General features: G+C 40.5%; 1 protein-coding gene across 1 annotated transcript in view; it reads left to right on the top strand.

Moving 5' to 3' along the window:
- The window catches only part of golga4 (golgin A4), a 101,418-nt gene that overhangs the window by 42,477 nt on the left and 40,490 nt on the right, over window positions 1-18,451 (top strand). The window contains exons 2-3 of the mRNA XM_007237265.4: window positions 7,193-7,255; window positions 12,566-12,667. Coding sequence (XP_007237327.3) covers window positions 7,193-7,255; window positions 12,566-12,667 — 165 coding nt within the window. The remainder of the gene's footprint in view (window positions 1-7,192; window positions 7,256-12,565; window positions 12,668-18,451) is intronic.

Below are 18,451 nucleotides of genomic sequence, written 5' to 3'. Positions count from 1 at the left end.
TAATGTATTCCACATGGTTGTTAAGTGGTTGCTAGGCAGTTTCTAATATTTTCCAGGTGGTTGCTAAGTGGTTGCTAACTGGTTGCTATGCAGTTGCTAACATATTCCACATGGTTTCCAAGTGGTTGCTAAGGTGTTGATACGGTATCCGGGTTGGTTGCTAAGGTGTTGCTAGGTGGTTGCTAAGGTGTTGCTATGGTATCCAGGGTGGTTGGTAAGGTGTTGCTAGGTGGTTGCTAGGTGGTTGCTAAGGTGTTGCTATGGTATCCGGGGTGTTGCCAAGGTGTTGCTAGGTGGTTGCTAGGGTGTTGCTAGGCGGTTGCTAGGCGGTTGCTATGGTATCCGGGGTGGTTGCTAAGGTGTTGCTAGGTGGTTGCTAGGTGGTTGCTAAGGTGTTGCTATGCGGTTGCTAAGGTGTTGCTATGGTATCTGGGGTGGTTGCTAAGGTGTTGCTAGGTGGTTGCTAGGGTGTTGCTATGGTATCTGGGGTGGTTGCTAAGGTGTTGCTAGATGGTTGCTAAGGTGTTGCTATGGTATCCGGGGTGGTTGCTAAGGTGTTGCTAGGTGGTTGCTAAGGTGTTGTTATGGTATCCTGGGTGGTTGCTAAGGTGTTGCTAGGTGGTTGCTAGGCGGTTGCTAAGGTGTTGTTATGGCATCCGGGGTGGTTGCTAAGATGTTGCTAGGTGGTTGCTAAGGTGTTGCTATGGTATCCGGGGTGGTTGCTAAGGTGTTGCTAGGTGGTTGCTAAGGTGTTGCTAGGTGGTTGCTAAGGTGTTGCTATGGTATCTGGGGTGGTTGCTAAGGTGTTGCTAGGCGGTTGCTAAGGTGTTGCTAGGCGGTTGCTAAGGTGTTGCCAGGTGGTTGCTAAGGTGTTGCTATGGTATCCGGGTGGTTGCTAGGTGGTTGCTAACGTGTTGCTAGGCGGTTGCTAAGGTGTTGCTATGGTATCCAGGGTGGTTGCTAAGGTGTTGCTAGGCGGTTGCTATGGTATCTGGGTTGGTTGCTAAGGTGTTGCTAGGTGGTTGCTAAGGTGTTGCTAGGTGGTTGCTAGGTGGTTGCTAAGGTGTTGCTAGATGGTTGCTAAGGTGTTGCTATGGTATCCGGGGTGGTTGCTAAGGTGTTGCTAGGTGGTTGCTAGGTGGTTGCTAAGGTGTTGCTATGTTATCCTGGGTGGTTGCTAAGGTGTTGCTAGGTGGTTGCTAGGCGGTTGCTAAGGTGTTGCTATGGTATCCGAGGTGGTTGCTAAATGGTTACTAGGCAGTTCCTAACGTATTCCACATGGTTGCTAAGTGGTTGCTAGGCACTTGCTAATGTTTTCCAGGTGGTTGCTAAGGTGTATCTAACTGGTTGCTAGGCAGTTGCTAATATTTCTGAAGTGGTTGCTAAGCAGTTGCTAGGCAGTTGTTAACGTTTTCCAGGTGGTTGCTAAGGTGTTGCTAACTGGTTGCTAGGCAGTTGCTAACGTATTCCACATGGTTGCTAAGTGGTTGCTAGGCAGTTGCTAACATTTTCCAGGTGGTTGCTAAGGTGTTGCTAACTGGTTGCTAGGCAGTTGCTAACATATTCCAGACATAAAAAGAAAGAGAAAGCAAGACATAGAAAAGTAGAGTGAAAGAGAAGTAGAGAGAAGAGCGAGAAATAAAGAAAGAGTAAGAGAGAATAGAGAAATAGAAAAGTAGCGAGAAAGAGAAATTGAGACGTAGAGAGAGAGAGTGAGAAAGAGAGAAAGAAAGAGTGAGAAATAGAGAAGTAGAGAGTAAAAGAGAGAGTGAGAAATAGAGACGTAGAGAGAGAGTGAGAAAGAGAGTGAGAAATTCAGAAGTAGAGTGAGAAAGAGAGTGAGAAATAGAGAAGTAGAGAGCAAAAGAGAGTGAGAAATAGAGAAGTAGAGAGAGTGAGAAAGAGAGAGTGAGAAATAAAGAAATGTAAAGAGCAAAAGAGAGAGTGAGAAATAGAGAAGTAGAGAGAAAAAGATATAGAGACATAGAGCGTGAGAAAGAGATAAGTAGAGAGCAAAAGAGAGTGAGAAATAGAGAAGTAGAGAGCAAAAGAGAGAGTGAGAAATAGAGACGTAGAGAGAGTGAGAAATAGAGAAGTAGAGAGCAAAAGAGAGTGAGAAATAGAGAAGTAGAGAGAGTGAGAAAGAGAGTGTGAGAAATAGAGACGTAGAGAGAGAGTGAGAAAGAAAGAGTGAGAAATAGAGAAGTAGAGAGCAAAAGAGAGTGAGAAATAGAGAAGTAGAGAGCAAAAGAGAGTGAGAAATAGAGACATAGAGAGAGAGTGAGAAAGAGAGAGTGAGAAATAGAGAAGTAGAGAGCAAAAGAGAGAGTGAGAAGTAGAGAGCAAAAGAGAGAGCGAGAAGTAGATAAGTAGAGAGCAAAAGAGAGAGTGAGAAACAGAGAAGTAGAGAGCAAAAGATAGAGTGAAAAGTAGAGAGAGAGTGAGAAAGAGAGAGTGAGAGAAGTAGAGAGAGAGTGAGAAAGAGAGAGTGAGAGAAGTAGAGAGAGAGTGAGAAAGAGAGAGTGGTTGCTAAGCAGTTAATAGGTGGTTGCAAAGCGCTGGCTGGGGTGCCCGGGGTGTCCAAACTTTTGACTGATAGCTGCTCCATACAGCAGCTCCTCCATACACTCACAGTACTGGAGGAGCAGGGGAGAGAAGGGGTTCCGTGCGCAGAGCTGCTCGTGTGCGAGATGGAACTCTGGGCCCCCCATTCATTTCTATGGGAAAACTTCGTACGACAATTGTACGAAAACCGTACGTCGTATCGCTTCGCAACCTACTATTAATTTAAAGATCTTGATAAGATCTATTAGCTCGCCGAATTTGGTCTCCGTATCTCAAAAATTGTGACCGTCACGGACGTTCAAAATTCTCCCCCATTCATTCCTATGGGGAAAAAATGCGTACGTTTACGAAGTTTTTACGAAAACCATACGATAAATCGCTCCAAAAAGCACAAGCAACGTAATTCACTATAGGTCCTACGATCCGTGAAAGTTTCGTGATTCTACGATAAAAGCTCTAGGAGGAGTAGCGTACAGAAAAAAAGGCGTAAGAATAATAATAATAATAACTAGAAAAGGAAAGTTCGATAACGAACTTTAAGTTGGCTTGGAAAAGTACGTTAATAACGTTGAAAAAGTTAAAATGGTTGCTAAGATATTTCTGTCTAAAGCGTGTGAAGAGTGGTTGCTTTGCTGTTGACTTTCAGCTAAATGTTAAAGTCTAAAAAGTTTTGGCTAACATGGTGAAAAGCTAATAATTGTCTTATAAAGTAATATAAACACTTTACTTTATATATACCTATATAAAGTAAAGTGTTGCTAAGTGGTTGCTAGGTAGTTACTAGGCAGTTGCTAATGTATTCCACATCGTTGCTTAGTGTTTGCTAATTGGTTGCTAAGCAGATTCTTACATATTCCAGGTGGTTGCTAAGCTGTTGCTAACTGGTTGCTAGGCAATTGCTAATGTATTCCACATGGTTGTTAAGTGGTTGCTAGGCAGTTTCTAATATTTTCCAGGTGGTTGCTAAGTGGTTGCTAACTGGTTGCTATGCAGTTGCTAACATATTCCACATGGTTTCCAAGTGGTTGCTAAGGTGTTGATACGGTATCCGGGTTGGTTGCTAAGGTGTTGCTAGGTGGTTGCTAAGGTGTTGCTATGGTATCCAGGGTGGTTGGTAAGGTGTTGCTAGGTGGTTGCTAGGTGGTTGCTAAGGTGTTGCTATGGTATCCGGGGTGTTGCCAAGGTGTTGCTAGGTGGTTGCTAGGGTGTTGCTAGGCGGTTGCTAGGCGGTTGCTATGGTATCCGGGGTGGTTGCTAAGGTGTTGCTAGGTGGTTGCTAGGTGGTTGCTAAGGTGTTGCTATGCGGTTGCTAAGGTGTTGCTATGGTATCTGGGGTGGTTGCTAAGGTGTTGCTAGGTGGTTGCTAGGGTGTTGCTATGGTATCTGGGGTGGTTGCTAAGGTGTTGCTAGATGGTTGCTAAGGTGTTGCTATGGTATCCGGGGTGGTTGCTAAGGTGTTGCTAGGTGGTTGCTAAGGTGTTGTTATGGTATCCTGGGTGGTTGCTAAGGTGTTGCTAGGTGGTTGCTAGGCGGTTGCTAAGGTGTTGTTATGGCATCCGGGGTGGTTGCTAAGATGTTGCTAGGTGGTTGCTAAGGTGTTGCTATGGTATCCGGGGTGGTTGCTAAGGTGTTGCTAGGTGGTTGCTAAGGTGTTGCTAGGTGGTTGCTAAGGTGTTGCTATGGTATCTGGGGTGGTTGCTAAGGTGTTGCTAGGCGGTTGCTAAGGTGTTGCTAGGCGGTTGCTAAGGTGTTGCCAGGTGGTTGCTAAGGTGTTGCTATGGTATCCGGGTGGTTGCTAGGTGGTTGCTAACGTGTTGCTAGGCGGTTGCTAAGGTGTTGCTATGGTATCCAGGGTGGTTGCTAAGGTGTTGCTAGGCGGTTGCTATGGTATCTGGGTTGGTTGCTAAGGTGTTGCTAGGTGGTTGCTAAGGTGTTGCTAGGTGGTTGCTAGGTGGTTGCTAAGGTGTTGCTAGATGGTTGCTAAGGTGTTGCTATGGTATCCGGGGTGGTTGCTAAGGTGTTGCTAGGTGGTTGCTAGGTGGTTGCTAAGGTGTTGCTATGTTATCCTGGGTGGTTGCTAAGGTGTTGCTAGGTGGTTGCTAGGCGGTTGCTAAGGTGTTGCTATGGTATCCGAGGTGGTTGCTAAATGGTTACTAGGCAGTTCCTAACGTATTCCACATGGTTGCTAAGTGGTTGCTAGGCACTTGCTAATGTTTTCCAGGTGGTTGCTAAGGTGTATCTAACTGGTTGCTAGGCAGTTGCTAATATTTCTGAAGTGGTTGCTAAGCAGTTGCTAGGCAGTTGTTAACGTTTTCCAGGTGGTTGCTAAGGTGTTGCTAACTGGTTGCTAGGCAGTTGCTAACGTATTCCACATGGTTGCTAAGTGGTTGCTAGGCAGTTGCTAACATTTTCCAGGTGGTTGCTAAGGTGTTGCTAACTGGTTGCTAGGCAGTTGCTAACATATTCCAGACATAAAAAGAAAGAGAAAGCAAGACATAGAAAAGTAGAGTGAAAGAGAAGTAGAGAGAAGAGCGAGAAATAAAGAAAGAGTAAGAGAGAATAGAGAAATAGAAAAGTAGCGAGAAAGAGAAATTGAGACGTAGAGAGAGAGAGTGAGAAAGAGAGAAAGAAAGAGTGAGAAATAGAGAAGTAGAGAGTAAAAGAGAGAGTGAGAAATAGAGACGTAGAGAGAGAGTGAGAAAGAGAGTGAGAAATTCAGAAGTAGAGTGAGAAAGAGAGTGAGAAATAGAGAAGTAGAGAGCAAAAGAGAGTGAGAAATAGAGAAGTAGAGAGAGTGAGAAAGAGAGAGTGAGAAATAAAGAAATGTAAAGAGCAAAAGAGAGAGTGAGAAATAGAGAAGTAGAGAGAAAAAGATATAGAGACATAGAGCGTGAGAAAGAGATAAGTAGAGAGCAAAAGAGAGTGAGAAATAGAGAAGTAGAGAGCAAAAGAGAGAGTGAGAAATAGAGACGTAGAGAGAGTGAGAAATAGAGAAGTAGAGAGCAAAAGAGAGTGAGAAATAGAGAAGTAGAGAGAGTGAGAAAGAGAGTGTGAGAAATAGAGACGTAGAGAGAGAGTGAGAAAGAAAGAGTGAGAAATAGAGAAGTAGAGAGCAAAAGAGAGTGAGAAATAGAGAAGTAGAGAGCAAAAGAGAGTGAGAAATAGAGACATAGAGAGAGAGTGAGAAAGAGAGAGTGAGAAATAGAGAAGTAGAGAGCAAAAGAGAGAGTGAGAAGTAGAGAGCAAAAGAGAGAGCGAGAAGTAGATAAGTAGAGAGCAAAAGAGAGAGTGAGAAACAGAGAAGTAGAGAGCAAAAGATAGAGTGAAAAGTAGAGAGAGAGTGAGAAAGAGAGAGTGAGAGAAGTAGAGAGAGAGTGAGAAAGAGAGAGTGAGAGAAGTAGAGAGAGAGTGAGAAAGAGAGAGTGGTTGCTAAGCAGTTAATAGGTGGTTGCAAAGCGCTGGCTGGGGTGCCCGGGGTGTCCAAACTTTTGACTGATAGCTGCTCCATACAGCAGCTCCTCCATACACTCACAGTACTGGAGGAGCAGGGGAGAGAAGGGGTTCCGTGCGCAGAGCTGCTCGTGTGCGAGATGGAACTCTGGGCCCCCCATTCATTTCTATGGGAAAACTTCGTACGACAATTGTACGAAAACCGTACGTCGTATCGCTTCGCAACCTACTATTAATTTAAAGATCTTGATAAGATCTATTAGCTCGCCGAATTTGGTCTCCGTATCTCAAAAATTGTGACCGTCACGGACGTTCAAAATTCTCCCCCATTCATTCCTATGGGGAAAAAATGCGTACGTTTACGAAGTTTTTACGAAAACCATACGATAAATCGCTCCAAAAAGCACAAGCAACGTAATTCACTATAGGTCCTACGATCCGTGAAAGTTTCGTGATTCTACGATAAAAGCTCTAGGAGGAGTAGCGTACAGAAAAAAAGGCGTAAGAATAATAATAATAATAATAAGAAGAAAACGAAGAACAATAAGTTGGCTTTTCCAAAGCCAACTTAATAAGAAGATTACGAAGAACAATAAGTTGGCTTTTCCAAGCCAACTTAATAATAATAATAATAATAAGAAGATTACGAAGAACAATAAGTTGGCTTTTCCAAGCCAACTTAATTACAGTTTAGTTTCTTTTATATTTTATTTACAGCATTAGCTGACTCTCTTATGCAGAGCGTTATTTCTTTTACAGAGGCTGGCCAATATAGCGTTCAGAGTCTAGCCCATAGACACTTATTGATGAAGCACAGCATAGTCACCCAGGTGGAGTTATCCACTGCACCGCACCAACCACCAGTATCTTAAAGTAACAGTTTAGTATCTCAAAATAACGAAATAATGTTTTAAAATAATAATTTAGTATAAACTATATATTTATAATAGTATTTATAATAGGATGTAGTCTATTTTAGCAAGGCATTATTTTGCAGAAAGTTGCTGTGTTTCTGATCTGAACAGAATATGCCTCTTTTTATACAGATTTTATTTATAGTAACTTTCAAATGTTCATTTTGCTTCTGGAGATTCTCGCATTAGACTGTTTGTATGTTTGTGCATCATGTTCTGTTTTAATACATTTCTCTCTCCGTATGCATATTGTGCTTCGCTAGGTGAGCTCAGGTGAGAGGCGTGGTCTACACCAAGATGCCCCCTCCACCCCAAGTGACCGAGAGGTAATTCAACTAAATTCAGTTTTTTATATCACGCTTTTTACAACAAATATTGTTACAAAGCAGCTTTACAGATATACAGTGCCCTCCATAATTATTGGCACCCCTGGTTAAGATGTGTTCTTTAGCTTCTCATAAATTGAGTTTTGTTCAAAATAATATAGGACCACGATGGGAAAAAAAAGTAAAATACAACCTTTAACTCAAGTAAATTTATTCAGTAGGAAAAAAATCCCACATTAAGAAATAATTATTTAACATCAAATCATGTGTGCCACAATTATTAGCACCCCTGATGTTAATACTTTGTACAACCCCCTTTTGCCAACAAAACAGCACCTAATCTTCTCCTGTAATGTTTCACAAGATGGGAGAATACAGAAAGAGGGATCTTTGACCATTCCTCTTTGCACATTCTCTCTAAATCATCCAACGACCTGGGTCCTCTCCTCTGCACTCTCCTCTTCAGTTCACCCCACAGGTTTTCAATGGGGTTGAGGTCTGGGGACTGAGATGGCCATGGGAGGAGCTTGATTCTGTGTGCGGTGAACCATTTCTGTGTAGATTTGGCCACATGTTTAGGGTCATTATCTTGCTGAAAGACCCAGTGACGACCCATCTTCAGCTTTCGGGCAGAAGCCACCAGATTTTGTTTTAAAATGTCCTGGTATTTTAGAGCATTCATGATGCCATGCACCCTAACAAGGTTCCCAGGGCCTTTAGAAGAGAAACAGGCCCACAGCATCACTGATCCCCCGCCGTATTTCACAGTGGGCATGAGGTGCTTTTCTGCATACTCAGCTCTTGTGTTACGCCAGACCCACTTAGAGCATTTGTTGCCAAAAAGTTCTATCTTTGTTTCATCTGACCAAAGCACACGGTCCCAGTTGAAGTCCCAGTACCGCTTAGCAAACTCCAAACGTTTGCGTTTATGATTGTGAGTGAGAAATGGTTTCTTCCGTGCATGCCTCCCAAACAGCTTGGTGGCATGTAGATAGCGCCTGATGGTTGTTTTGGAGACTTTGTGACCCCAAGAAGCTACCATTTGTTGCAATTCTGTAACAGTGAGCTTTGGAGAACTTTTTATTTCTCTTATCATCCTCCTCACTGTGCGTGGTGGCAAAATAAACTTGCGTCCTCGTCCAGGCTTGTTTACCACTGTTCCAGTTGTTTTAAACTTCTTAATAATTCCTCTGACAGTAGATATGGACAGGTGTAGGCGAGTAGCGATTTTCTTGTAGCCATTGCCTGACTTGTGAAGGTCAACACACATCTGCCTCACTTGAATGGTATGTTCCTTTGTCTTTCCCATGTTGAAGATAAATGGCCTCTGTGTCACGTCATATTTATACCCCAGGGAAACAGGAAGTTGTGAATTACTAATTAAATGTTCCTACATACTCTGATCAACTTCGTAAACTACTGTAGAAGTGACAGAAATACTTTTATTAAATTTATTTCCTAAGAATTGTTAGGGGTGCCAATAATTGTGGAACAGGTGATTTTATGAAGAATAATTATTTCTTAGTCAGGGATTTTATTTCCCCCTTAAAATTTACTTGAGTTAAAGGTTGGACTTTACTTTTTTTTCCCATCGTGGTCCTATATTATTTTGAACAAAACTCAATTTATGAGAAGCTAAAGAACACATCTTAACCAGGGGTGCCAATAATTATGGAGGGCACTGTACAAGTCCAAGCCTCTTTTGAGTAAGAACAAAGACAACAAGGAGGAAAACGCCATTACTTTGTATTAAAGTATGACTTTTTAAGGCTTAGTGCACTTGCACTCTTATGAAACTAAATGCAGACCCTCAATGACCAAAACATTGTAGAAGCTGTTCTCAGAGCAATTTATTGGCAATTTATTCTTTAACCTTCTGTGTATACCAGTTTGTGCTTTAAAACATTTAACAGATTTTTTTGGTTGTCCAGTGATATTTACTAGTATTAATAAATCTCTAAAATATGGATTTCATTAAATAATCAAATGCATTTAAGTTATAACTACAATATAAATTGTTTTTTTTCTATTGGTGGGCCTGTCACGATAGTTACATTATTGACTTACTGTTCAATATATACTGACATAAATTTAATCATTTTTGATGTCCTTAGTATTGCCTAAGGTTTTTGTTAACAAAAAAAGCCCATTAATGTTCGAATGGCTTTAAATTTTGTTTTAACAACACTGTTATGTTGTTTATTTTTTATTCTAAGAAAATGGAATTAATATTAGTATTAGTAGTATTAGTATAGTATTTAAATATCTAAATAACCTTAATAATTAAAAAGATCATTACTCTTAGAAGGGTTTAATTGCATTATTTTGTTTTACTATCCTTTTTTATATTAGTAACATGCAATTGTCTTAAAATTAAAATAATATCGCTTATTGCAATCATTTATTTGATAATATATTGTCAAATAAAAACATTAACGTTGTACAAGTTGTTGTACAAAACATTATATCCCAAACAGCAAACAGTATAGTCACTGTAAAATAATTGTATTCCAGCTCATTTTATAGCATTTCTTTTGAGTAATTAATCCAAGACATATTTACAAATTGAAAAACACGATTTAAAAAATGGCATTACAAAAGCTACAATGTAAAATGTCCTCAAGTTATTTATTATGCTTTTTTATTCTGTTTCAGGCAGCCCACCATTTTTAGTTACAATTATTTTAAGCTGCACAAATGATTTTTGCTAAAAAAGAGTTGCTAAAAAAGATGGCGGGAAAAAAATAGAGAGAGTTTATAAATTGTACGAATACTTACTTGTGAAATAATATGAAATAATGTTTATCATTGTTGACGTAAAGAATACACCCTTCCGCTTTAATTGTATTTTTGTACTTAGAAAATCTTATAACAAAAACTAAAGGGTTATTTGTTCTTTTTTTGTTGTTTTGTTTAATGAGTGGCCACAACAAGAAGTTAACTTGTATTTAAAGATGCTTTGCCAAAAAGTACCTCGATGGAAATCATAGGTTTTGTTCCCCTCCAAACATGCAGTGGGCAGTTAGATAGTTTATTACCATAAATAGGCTTTTATTTAAATGTCATTTAAGCATTTTTACATTAATGAATTTACACAGAATTTCACTATTGACCTGTTAAGAAACAAATTCTATTATTTTCTTAGCATTGTAGAACCATGTACACAAGTTTAAAAGAAATCTGTGCAGTAGATTAAAGCGGTGATCACAATGGTTCATCCAGCTACTCGTTCACATTAATCCAGATTAAGGGTTTTGACTAATATAAGATAAGAAGTTGTGCTTCATTAGTCAGAGGCTGTTGATTAGATAAAATAAATGCAAGCTTCTTTTGTAATTAATTTACAGCTTTGATGATGACAGCTTTGATGATGTCCATTTGTGGTCGTTTGTTAAATCAATTTTTCAAATGTATTTAGTTAAGTATGCGTTTAATTAATTCTGAGTAGTCTAGCAGACTAAGGTGCAAAGGAATCGTCAGTTTGAATTCCAGATAATGCTGCTTCGCTATCAGCAGCCAGAGTCTGAGAGACCACTATTGGCTATGCTCTCTCTGGGTGGTACAATTCTCTACAGTACTTTACAGCATTTGTGTTACTGAAGAGGATAAAATACTCCTACGCAATCATATGTCAGAAAATATGGATTTATTGTTGTCAGTTTTACGGAATGTAACAACAAATGTTCTTCACCACAGCTTTACCCTGTTCATTTGATTAGCGCCACCATGTGAGGTAATGAAGCAATAACTTTAGTAAGACTAGTTGGGGGGGTTGGCAATTCAAAAGGGTTTAGAGCACCTGTGTTTCAATAAAAGTGTCCATATTTGACGCCACGTATCAATAATGTATTGCAAGCATAAACGATATGATATATCCCAATTGCAATATTTTTTCCCACCCCTAGTCCTCACCCTCGTAGTGTTGAGGGCATTACTAGTGATGGGAGGAGCCCTAATGAGTGATCTGAGAAAATTGGATAAAAACAATGTAGAAATTAATTAAAATATGCAGTTTATTAGCCATTTAAAGGGAAAATGCCAATGAACGTTTGTGATTGCATGTTTTTGTCTTAATATGAATTAATTTACCACTGCATCTTGATATTGTTGACCTTTTTCTGTGTTGTGACAGAAAAAAAATCTCTTGGAGTAGGAAACAGGAAGAGGTGTGATTAACTTTCTCTGCATAGTAATTTATTTATTTTTCTCCCTTACACTTTTTTTTTAATGTTCCTGATGGAACTAGATTGCAGAACCTTAAAACAATTGAATCACCTCTGAGCTCTGATGCTGATTTCTCTGCCTCCCCTCAGCTGATAGCATTTGCCCTGAAAAAGTATAAACTGTTTCCATCACTGGAAATCAAGCCTGGCTTTTCTACATTTCTGATTTTTTTTCTGGACCTTTCCGTAAATTCAGCCCCATGTCATTTCACTATATCTGGTGTGAGTTTACCTTTTTGATGTTTCACTGTTTTACTACCTGAAACCTATATGTTTACTTTGCTGGCTAAAATACAAACATCAGATTGTTGAAATGCTTCCAGATTTTCTAGATCAGATTTTGTGGAGACATCAAAAAGTGTAAACGCAGAATCTCAGTAAAGTTTTTGTGTCTCACCTTTCTCTTTCACCCTTTCTCTCTTTCTCTCCCTGTCTCTCTCTCTTTCAGGCCTTTCAAACCGCATCTGATTTTTACGGATGTAAAAAAAGCGTCATGTTTTAAAATTGATACGCATAAATAAATGAAGACTAAATCTGAAACTGGTGGAATGTGACGCTGCGTAAAATTTCTGTCTGTTACATTTTCTGCGGTGTCTGATGCGTTAAAATCAGACTGACCAATAAGAGAGCTGAGCTCCAGTGAGTCATCATGACTGTGGACCAACCAGTGAGCCTGAAGCCACTGTTAAATATAATATATACTTTTATTCAACTGTTTTATAAAGATTTTGTAGGATTGTTCTAGTCTGATCATGTCTCATGCAGACTATTACTTCTCTCTCGCTGATTTGTGCTCGGCAGATAGTTGGCGGTTATTTGTACACAAATTGCATGTTAACAGAAAACAAAAGCACGTCAAAGTCGTTGTGGAAGTTCGACTACATTAAAAATCGTATCCGTTTTTTACGTCTGAAAAATTAGTATTCAGTGTGAAAGGTCCTTTATTCTCTGTTTTTCACAATCATGTCCTCTCTCTTGATTTTTACTGCTGGTGATGTTTCTCATTGCTCTCTGTTTCCCTCCCCCCCACTTCACTGCCCGGCCCCATCATTAATGCATTGGCTGATTTGGGGGGGGTGATGGTCAGCTGCTGGCCGGGATGATAGCAGAGCCTGCTTTTCTCTCTGAATATACTATCTTTGCTCTGGACCATTCAAAACGACCCAAAGAGGCCCAGGTGCCCAGTGCGGTGAGTCCATCCTCACACATTGCCTCCTCTTCCTGAACCCGTCCGCCTGCCCCAAGCCCCTTCAGACCCACCACCCTTACCCCCTTCAGTCTCTTTATGCCATGCCTTTGGGGAGTTTTGGGCTAGGGGGTTGTGTGTGTAGCTGCTTGTGACTCTCTGCCGTTTGTTCCTCCCGGTTTCCTCGCCTTAACTTAAAGGCATTTCACCCTTAACTTTTGCATCTAATCCAGGGGTGCAGACTGAGGTCCTGCAGGGCTGGAGTGCAGCACAATTCAGTGTGTTTCTGTTCAACATCTATATCACATCACACTACCACTGCATCTTCTAAACCTGCCAATTAATTGTGTGTGCTTAATCTGGACAGTTGCCGAATTGTGCTGGACTTTGGTCTTCCAAGGCTGGATGTGAACATCCCAGATCTGATCCCTTGTAGTCTTTTTCCAGTTGCTTGTGTGCTCTCTGCAGTTTTTCCCCTGGTTTTGTATTTGTTTTTTTGAATGGCTCCCTTTGTAGTAGATCAACAAGTGGATGATCTACTTATATTTGTAGGTGAATCCCTAGTATTCTGTCTCCTTAAAGCTTATTTTGCTGTTGTAGAAGATTTTCTTTAGTTATAGTCAATTGAATTTGAATTTGTCGTTTGCTGCCCTTACCCCTCCCAGTAACCTACTATTTGGTTCAACTACATGGTTCAACCAAAGCTTTTGTTGAGTTTCTCACCATTAACAGTCTTGACAAAGTTATTAGAATATTAACTGAATGAAGTCTAGGACTAAAGAGTAGTCCTAAATATCAGTATTTATCACAATAGAATAAACACGTTTGCGATGTTTCAGTATTACCCATAACCTGCCCTAAGCCAGTAACTACATGCAGGTGTTCTGACAAGAGTACCATACAGATATAATACACACATCATAGCAAATAGCAGAACCTGTTCAACCAGCACAGTGATATTTATATTTGTATCAAAATGTTGCTAATCCACTACTGTGGGCTTCATAATAAAAGTCCCCTAGCAAGATCATATTATTGTTATGCACACTAGAAACAATAAAGAACATTCTTTATGATCCTTAATTTATTTGTAATATGATCAGATATCTAAATGCAGTTAATACTAGTATCTCACATTTAAACATTTTAAGCAGGGCCAGTATTGTCCCACCCGTTCAGCTGCTACTCAGCTGTACATCCCCCATCACTGGTGATGCCACAACACAAGGAGGGTGGAGAGTAGCACATGCCTTCTCCGACACATGTGAAGTCAGCCACCCTCTCTTTTCAAACTGCTCCTGACGCAGCATTGCAGAGTAACATCACAGCTCATTCGGTAGAGTTGTTCTAATACATCAGCCCACAGACGCCTTGTGCTGATCGACATCACCTTAGGAGTGATGACTAGAGAGAGCACCATCTACCCACCCAGAGAGAACATGATCAATTTTGCTCTCTCTGGGCTCTGGCAGCTGATGGCAAGCTGCATGACTGGGACTTAAACCAGCGATCTGATCATAGTGGCATGGCTTCAAACCTTGGTGCCCCATATTTTAGCTTTTAATGTAAAAATGTTTTGGCGTGTAGTTACTTTAAGACCTATTTGAGTATCCTAGAATCTCCTGAAAATAACCTTTGGTACATGTGACCATCTTCTGTAAGTTCTTTTACATACCTTGCTTAATTATTAGATGAATAAAGCTACATTGAACTCTTATAAATTGTAAAAGTATTAAACTCTAGCATTGTAAAAGTAGTTATAGAATCCTACTGACTGATGATGCTTTTATACGGTTCATATTGTCATATTTACATTTTTCAGATTGTCCAACAAACTTTAATATTAGACAAAGAAAACATAAATAAATACAGAAAGCAGTTTTTAAATAATTATGTAATTTATTAATTGAAAAAAACTACCCAAATAACTTTGCCCTATGTGAAAAAGTAATAAAAAAAAACATGGTGGTGGTAGTGTGGTGGTCTGGAGCTGCTTTGCTGCTTTAGGGCCCAGACAACTTACTGTAATAGATGGAACCAGGAATTTTTTCCTCCAGAAAATATCCAGCCAATAGTATGTGATTTTTAAGGTCAGCCGTACATAAGTTCTGGAGCAAGTAATCGGAAGTTCAGCAGCAAGTCCACCTTGGAGTGGCCTAATCGATGTCCGATTGAGATGCTGTGGCATGATTTTAAACAGTCTGTTCATGCTGAAAAAACTCCAGTGTGGCTGAATTAAAACAATTCTGCAAAGAAAAGTGGGCCAAAAATTCCTCCACAGCGCTGTGTAAAAGATTTGACTCATTGCCAGTGCTCATAGAGCCAGGTTGGTTTGTATAGCTTGTTTTACCTCAATAAATTAAATTATCCTTTAAAAACTGTTTTAAATATTAAAAGAAATTTGTTAAGGGGCAAATACAGTCATGTATATTGTGATGTATAACATTATTGGGATATGAATTTTTGGTAATATTGCACATTGTAGCAATGCTTTTTAGAAATTGGAGAGCACTTTGACATCGTTCATGTTTGCTTGGTAAGCAGTTTTGTAAGACGACGTTCTTAAAGATTCATGATACGCTGTCAGTTTAGCTGTTTCCACCCCAGGCGCTGTAGCTGCATATGGAGAGGCTTGTCTGGCAGGAGGATTTGTGCATTATCTTCAGTTAATCCCTTCATACATCCTTTTGCACTGCCTCACATTCCGTAATTACCTTGGTTGAATTGCTGTGACACAAGACAGCTGGAGCAAAACTGCCGTGTGATTGCAGGAGGAGTGGGCCTTATTGTGAGCTGGAGATGAATTATACCTTTTTCCATATGATGATTGCTAGGATTAAGCCATTTTCCACAAAAGATCAATGGTTCCATGCTAATGGATTACTAATGAGCCTGTATAGGCTGATAACTGAATAATGTCTCACATCTGTCAGCCATTCTCCTTCTTCCCTTGTCTCCAGTTATTAAATCCTTTTCCCTACTTCCTTCAGTGGGACATGTATGTTTTTATCTATTCTTGGCTGCATGACATTGTCATTACTATGGCGTCTTTATGTTGTTTTGTTAACAGTTACACAGAATTAACACTACTTACACGGAACGTCTCAGCTGATTATTCATTGACAAAAAATACATGAATCATTACAAACTTTTCATTTTAAGCGAATGTATGGAATTTATTTTATTAATAAGCATTAAAATATTAGTGTTTAATAATGGCTTAACTAGTGTCAGTTAATAATGAGTTGACATTACTTAACTACACTGCTCAAAAAAATAAAGGGAACACTCAAATAACACAATAAAACTCCAAGTAAATCAAACTTCTGTGAAATTAAATTGTCCACTTAGGAAGCAACACTGATTGACAATCAATTTCACCTGCTGTTGTGCAAATGGAATAGACAACAGGTGGAAATTATTGGCAATTAGCAAGACACACTCAATAAAGGAGTGGTACTGCAGGTGGGGACCACAGACCACGTCTCAGAACCTATGCTGTCTGGCTGATGTTTTGGTCAGTTTTGAATGTTGGTGGTGCTTTCACACTCGTGGTAGCATGAGACGGACTCTACAACCCACACAAGTGGCTCAGGTAGTGCAGCTCATCCAGGATTGCACATCAATGCGAGCTGTGGCAAGAAGGTTTGCTGTGTCTGTCAGCGTAGTGTCTAGAGGCTGGAGGCGCTACCAGGAGACAGGCCAGTACACCAGGAGACGTGGAGGAGGCCGTAGGAGGGCAACAAACCAGCAGCAGGACCGCTACCTCCGCCTTTGTGCAAGAAGGAACAGGAGGAGCACTGCCAGAGCCCTGCAAAATGACCTCCAGCAGGCCACAAATGTGCATGTGTCTGCACAAACGGTTAGAAACCGACTCCATGAGGATGGTATGAGGGCCCGACGTCCACAGATGGGGGTTGTGCTCACAGCCCAACACCGTACAGGACGCTTGGCATTTGTCAGAGAACACCAGGATTGGCAAATTCGCCACTGGCGCCTTGTGCTCCTCACAGATGAAAGCAGGTTCACACTGAGCACATGACAGACGTGACAAAGTCTGGAGACGCCGTGGAGAGCGGTCTGCTGCCTGCAACATCCTTCAGCATGACCGGTTTGGCAGTGGGTCAGTAATGGTGTGGGGTGGCATTTCTTTGGAGGGCCGCACAGTCCTCCATGTGCTCACCAGAGGTAGCCTGACTGCCATTAGGTACCGAGATGAGATCCTCAGACCCCCTGTGAGACCATATGCTGGTGCGGTTGGCCCTGGGTTCCTCCTAATGCAGGACAATGCTAGACCTCATGTGGCTGGAGTGTGTGAGCAGTTACTGCAAGATGAAGGCATTGAAGCTATGGACTGGCCCGCCCGTTCCCCAGACCTGAATCCGATTGAGCACATCTGGGACATCATGTCTCGCTCCATCCACCAACGTCACGTTGCACCACAGACTGTCCAGGAGTTGGTGAATGCTTTAGTCCAGGTCTGGGAGGAGATCCCTCAGGAGACCATCCGCCACCTCATCAGGAGCATGCCCAGGCGTTGTAGGGAGGTCATACAGGCACGTGGAGGCCACACACAATACTGAGCCTCATTTTGACTTGTTTTAAGGACATTACATTAAAGTTGGATCAGCCTGTAGTGTGTTTTTTCACTTTAATTTTGTGTGTGGCTCCAAATCCAGGCCTCCATTGGTTAATAAATTTGATTTCCATTGATGATTTTTGTGTGATTTTGTTGTCAGCACATTCAACTTTGTACAGAACAAAGTATTCAATGAGAATATTTCATTCATTTAGATCTAGGATGTGTTATTTGAGTGTTCCCTTTATTTTTTTGAGCAGTGTATTTATCATTGATTGTTACTGTCGTAAGTACTGTTAATTGATTGAAGTGTTGCTCAGTGTTTTCCCAGTTTCTCTCACAGAGATTTAAATTTGCTGTTGGTATTGAAACTGTGCTGTACTCTGATTAGAGCTGGGTATGACCTTTTTGACTCCTAAATCAAATAGATCAGAGGTTTTTGGTAGAGTTTGATAGATCAGTATCTTTATATGTTGTCCTCCAATGTCAGTAATCATCTTTGGTTTAGTGGTGCTGAGCCAGCTCACAGATCTCAAGCAAAAAATATATATATTTATTATCTAGAGCCTTTCTTTTTTTCACACATTCACAGCTAAAAAAAAAGTCAGGAAGCACATAGAGCAGTATGATAAGATAACTCTTACAGCTGTATTGTGTGATATATTATTGTGATATTTAAAGATGTTTTTATGATTCATACTATTTCTCCTTTTACAAAAGTTTGACACAGACTAGTGCAGGGTTAGAAAACATCCAAATACCATCCCATACAAAGTACAGTGATCGCCGGTTTGAATCCCGGATCATGCTGCTTCTCTATCAGTGTATGAGAGCACAATTGGCCATGCACTCTCTGGGTGGGTAGGTGGCACTAGTTGTGCTAGGAAGTAGATTTTGTGCTTGAAGGATTGGCTTCTTTAAATGTCCTTTCTAGTAGAGATTGAGTCTAGTAGCTATTGATCGTCCAAATAGTAAAGCTGCTGGATGCTTTACTTTATTTTCTCCTATGACAGGAATTTATCTTACTGAAATTCCTCCCAGATTCTACTTCTTAGTTTTAAACTGAGGTAATATAGATTGTAGATATTTCCATATAGAAGCTGCCAGAGGGAATCCCAGTAGACAGGCTTGTGCTTCTGTAAGAAACGTGTTAAGGACATTATTACCCAGCCCCACTGCTTTTCCTGTGGATGTTTGACACGTTGTTG

Source organism: Astyanax mexicanus, chromosome 7 (assembly GCF_023375975.1).
Source record: "Astyanax mexicanus isolate ESR-SI-001 chromosome 7, AstMex3_surface, whole genome shotgun sequence".
Taxonomy (NCBI): Eukaryota; Metazoa; Chordata; class Actinopteri; order Characiformes; family Acestrorhamphidae; genus Astyanax; species Astyanax mexicanus.
This window is presented reverse-complemented; position numbering and strand designations above follow the sequence as displayed.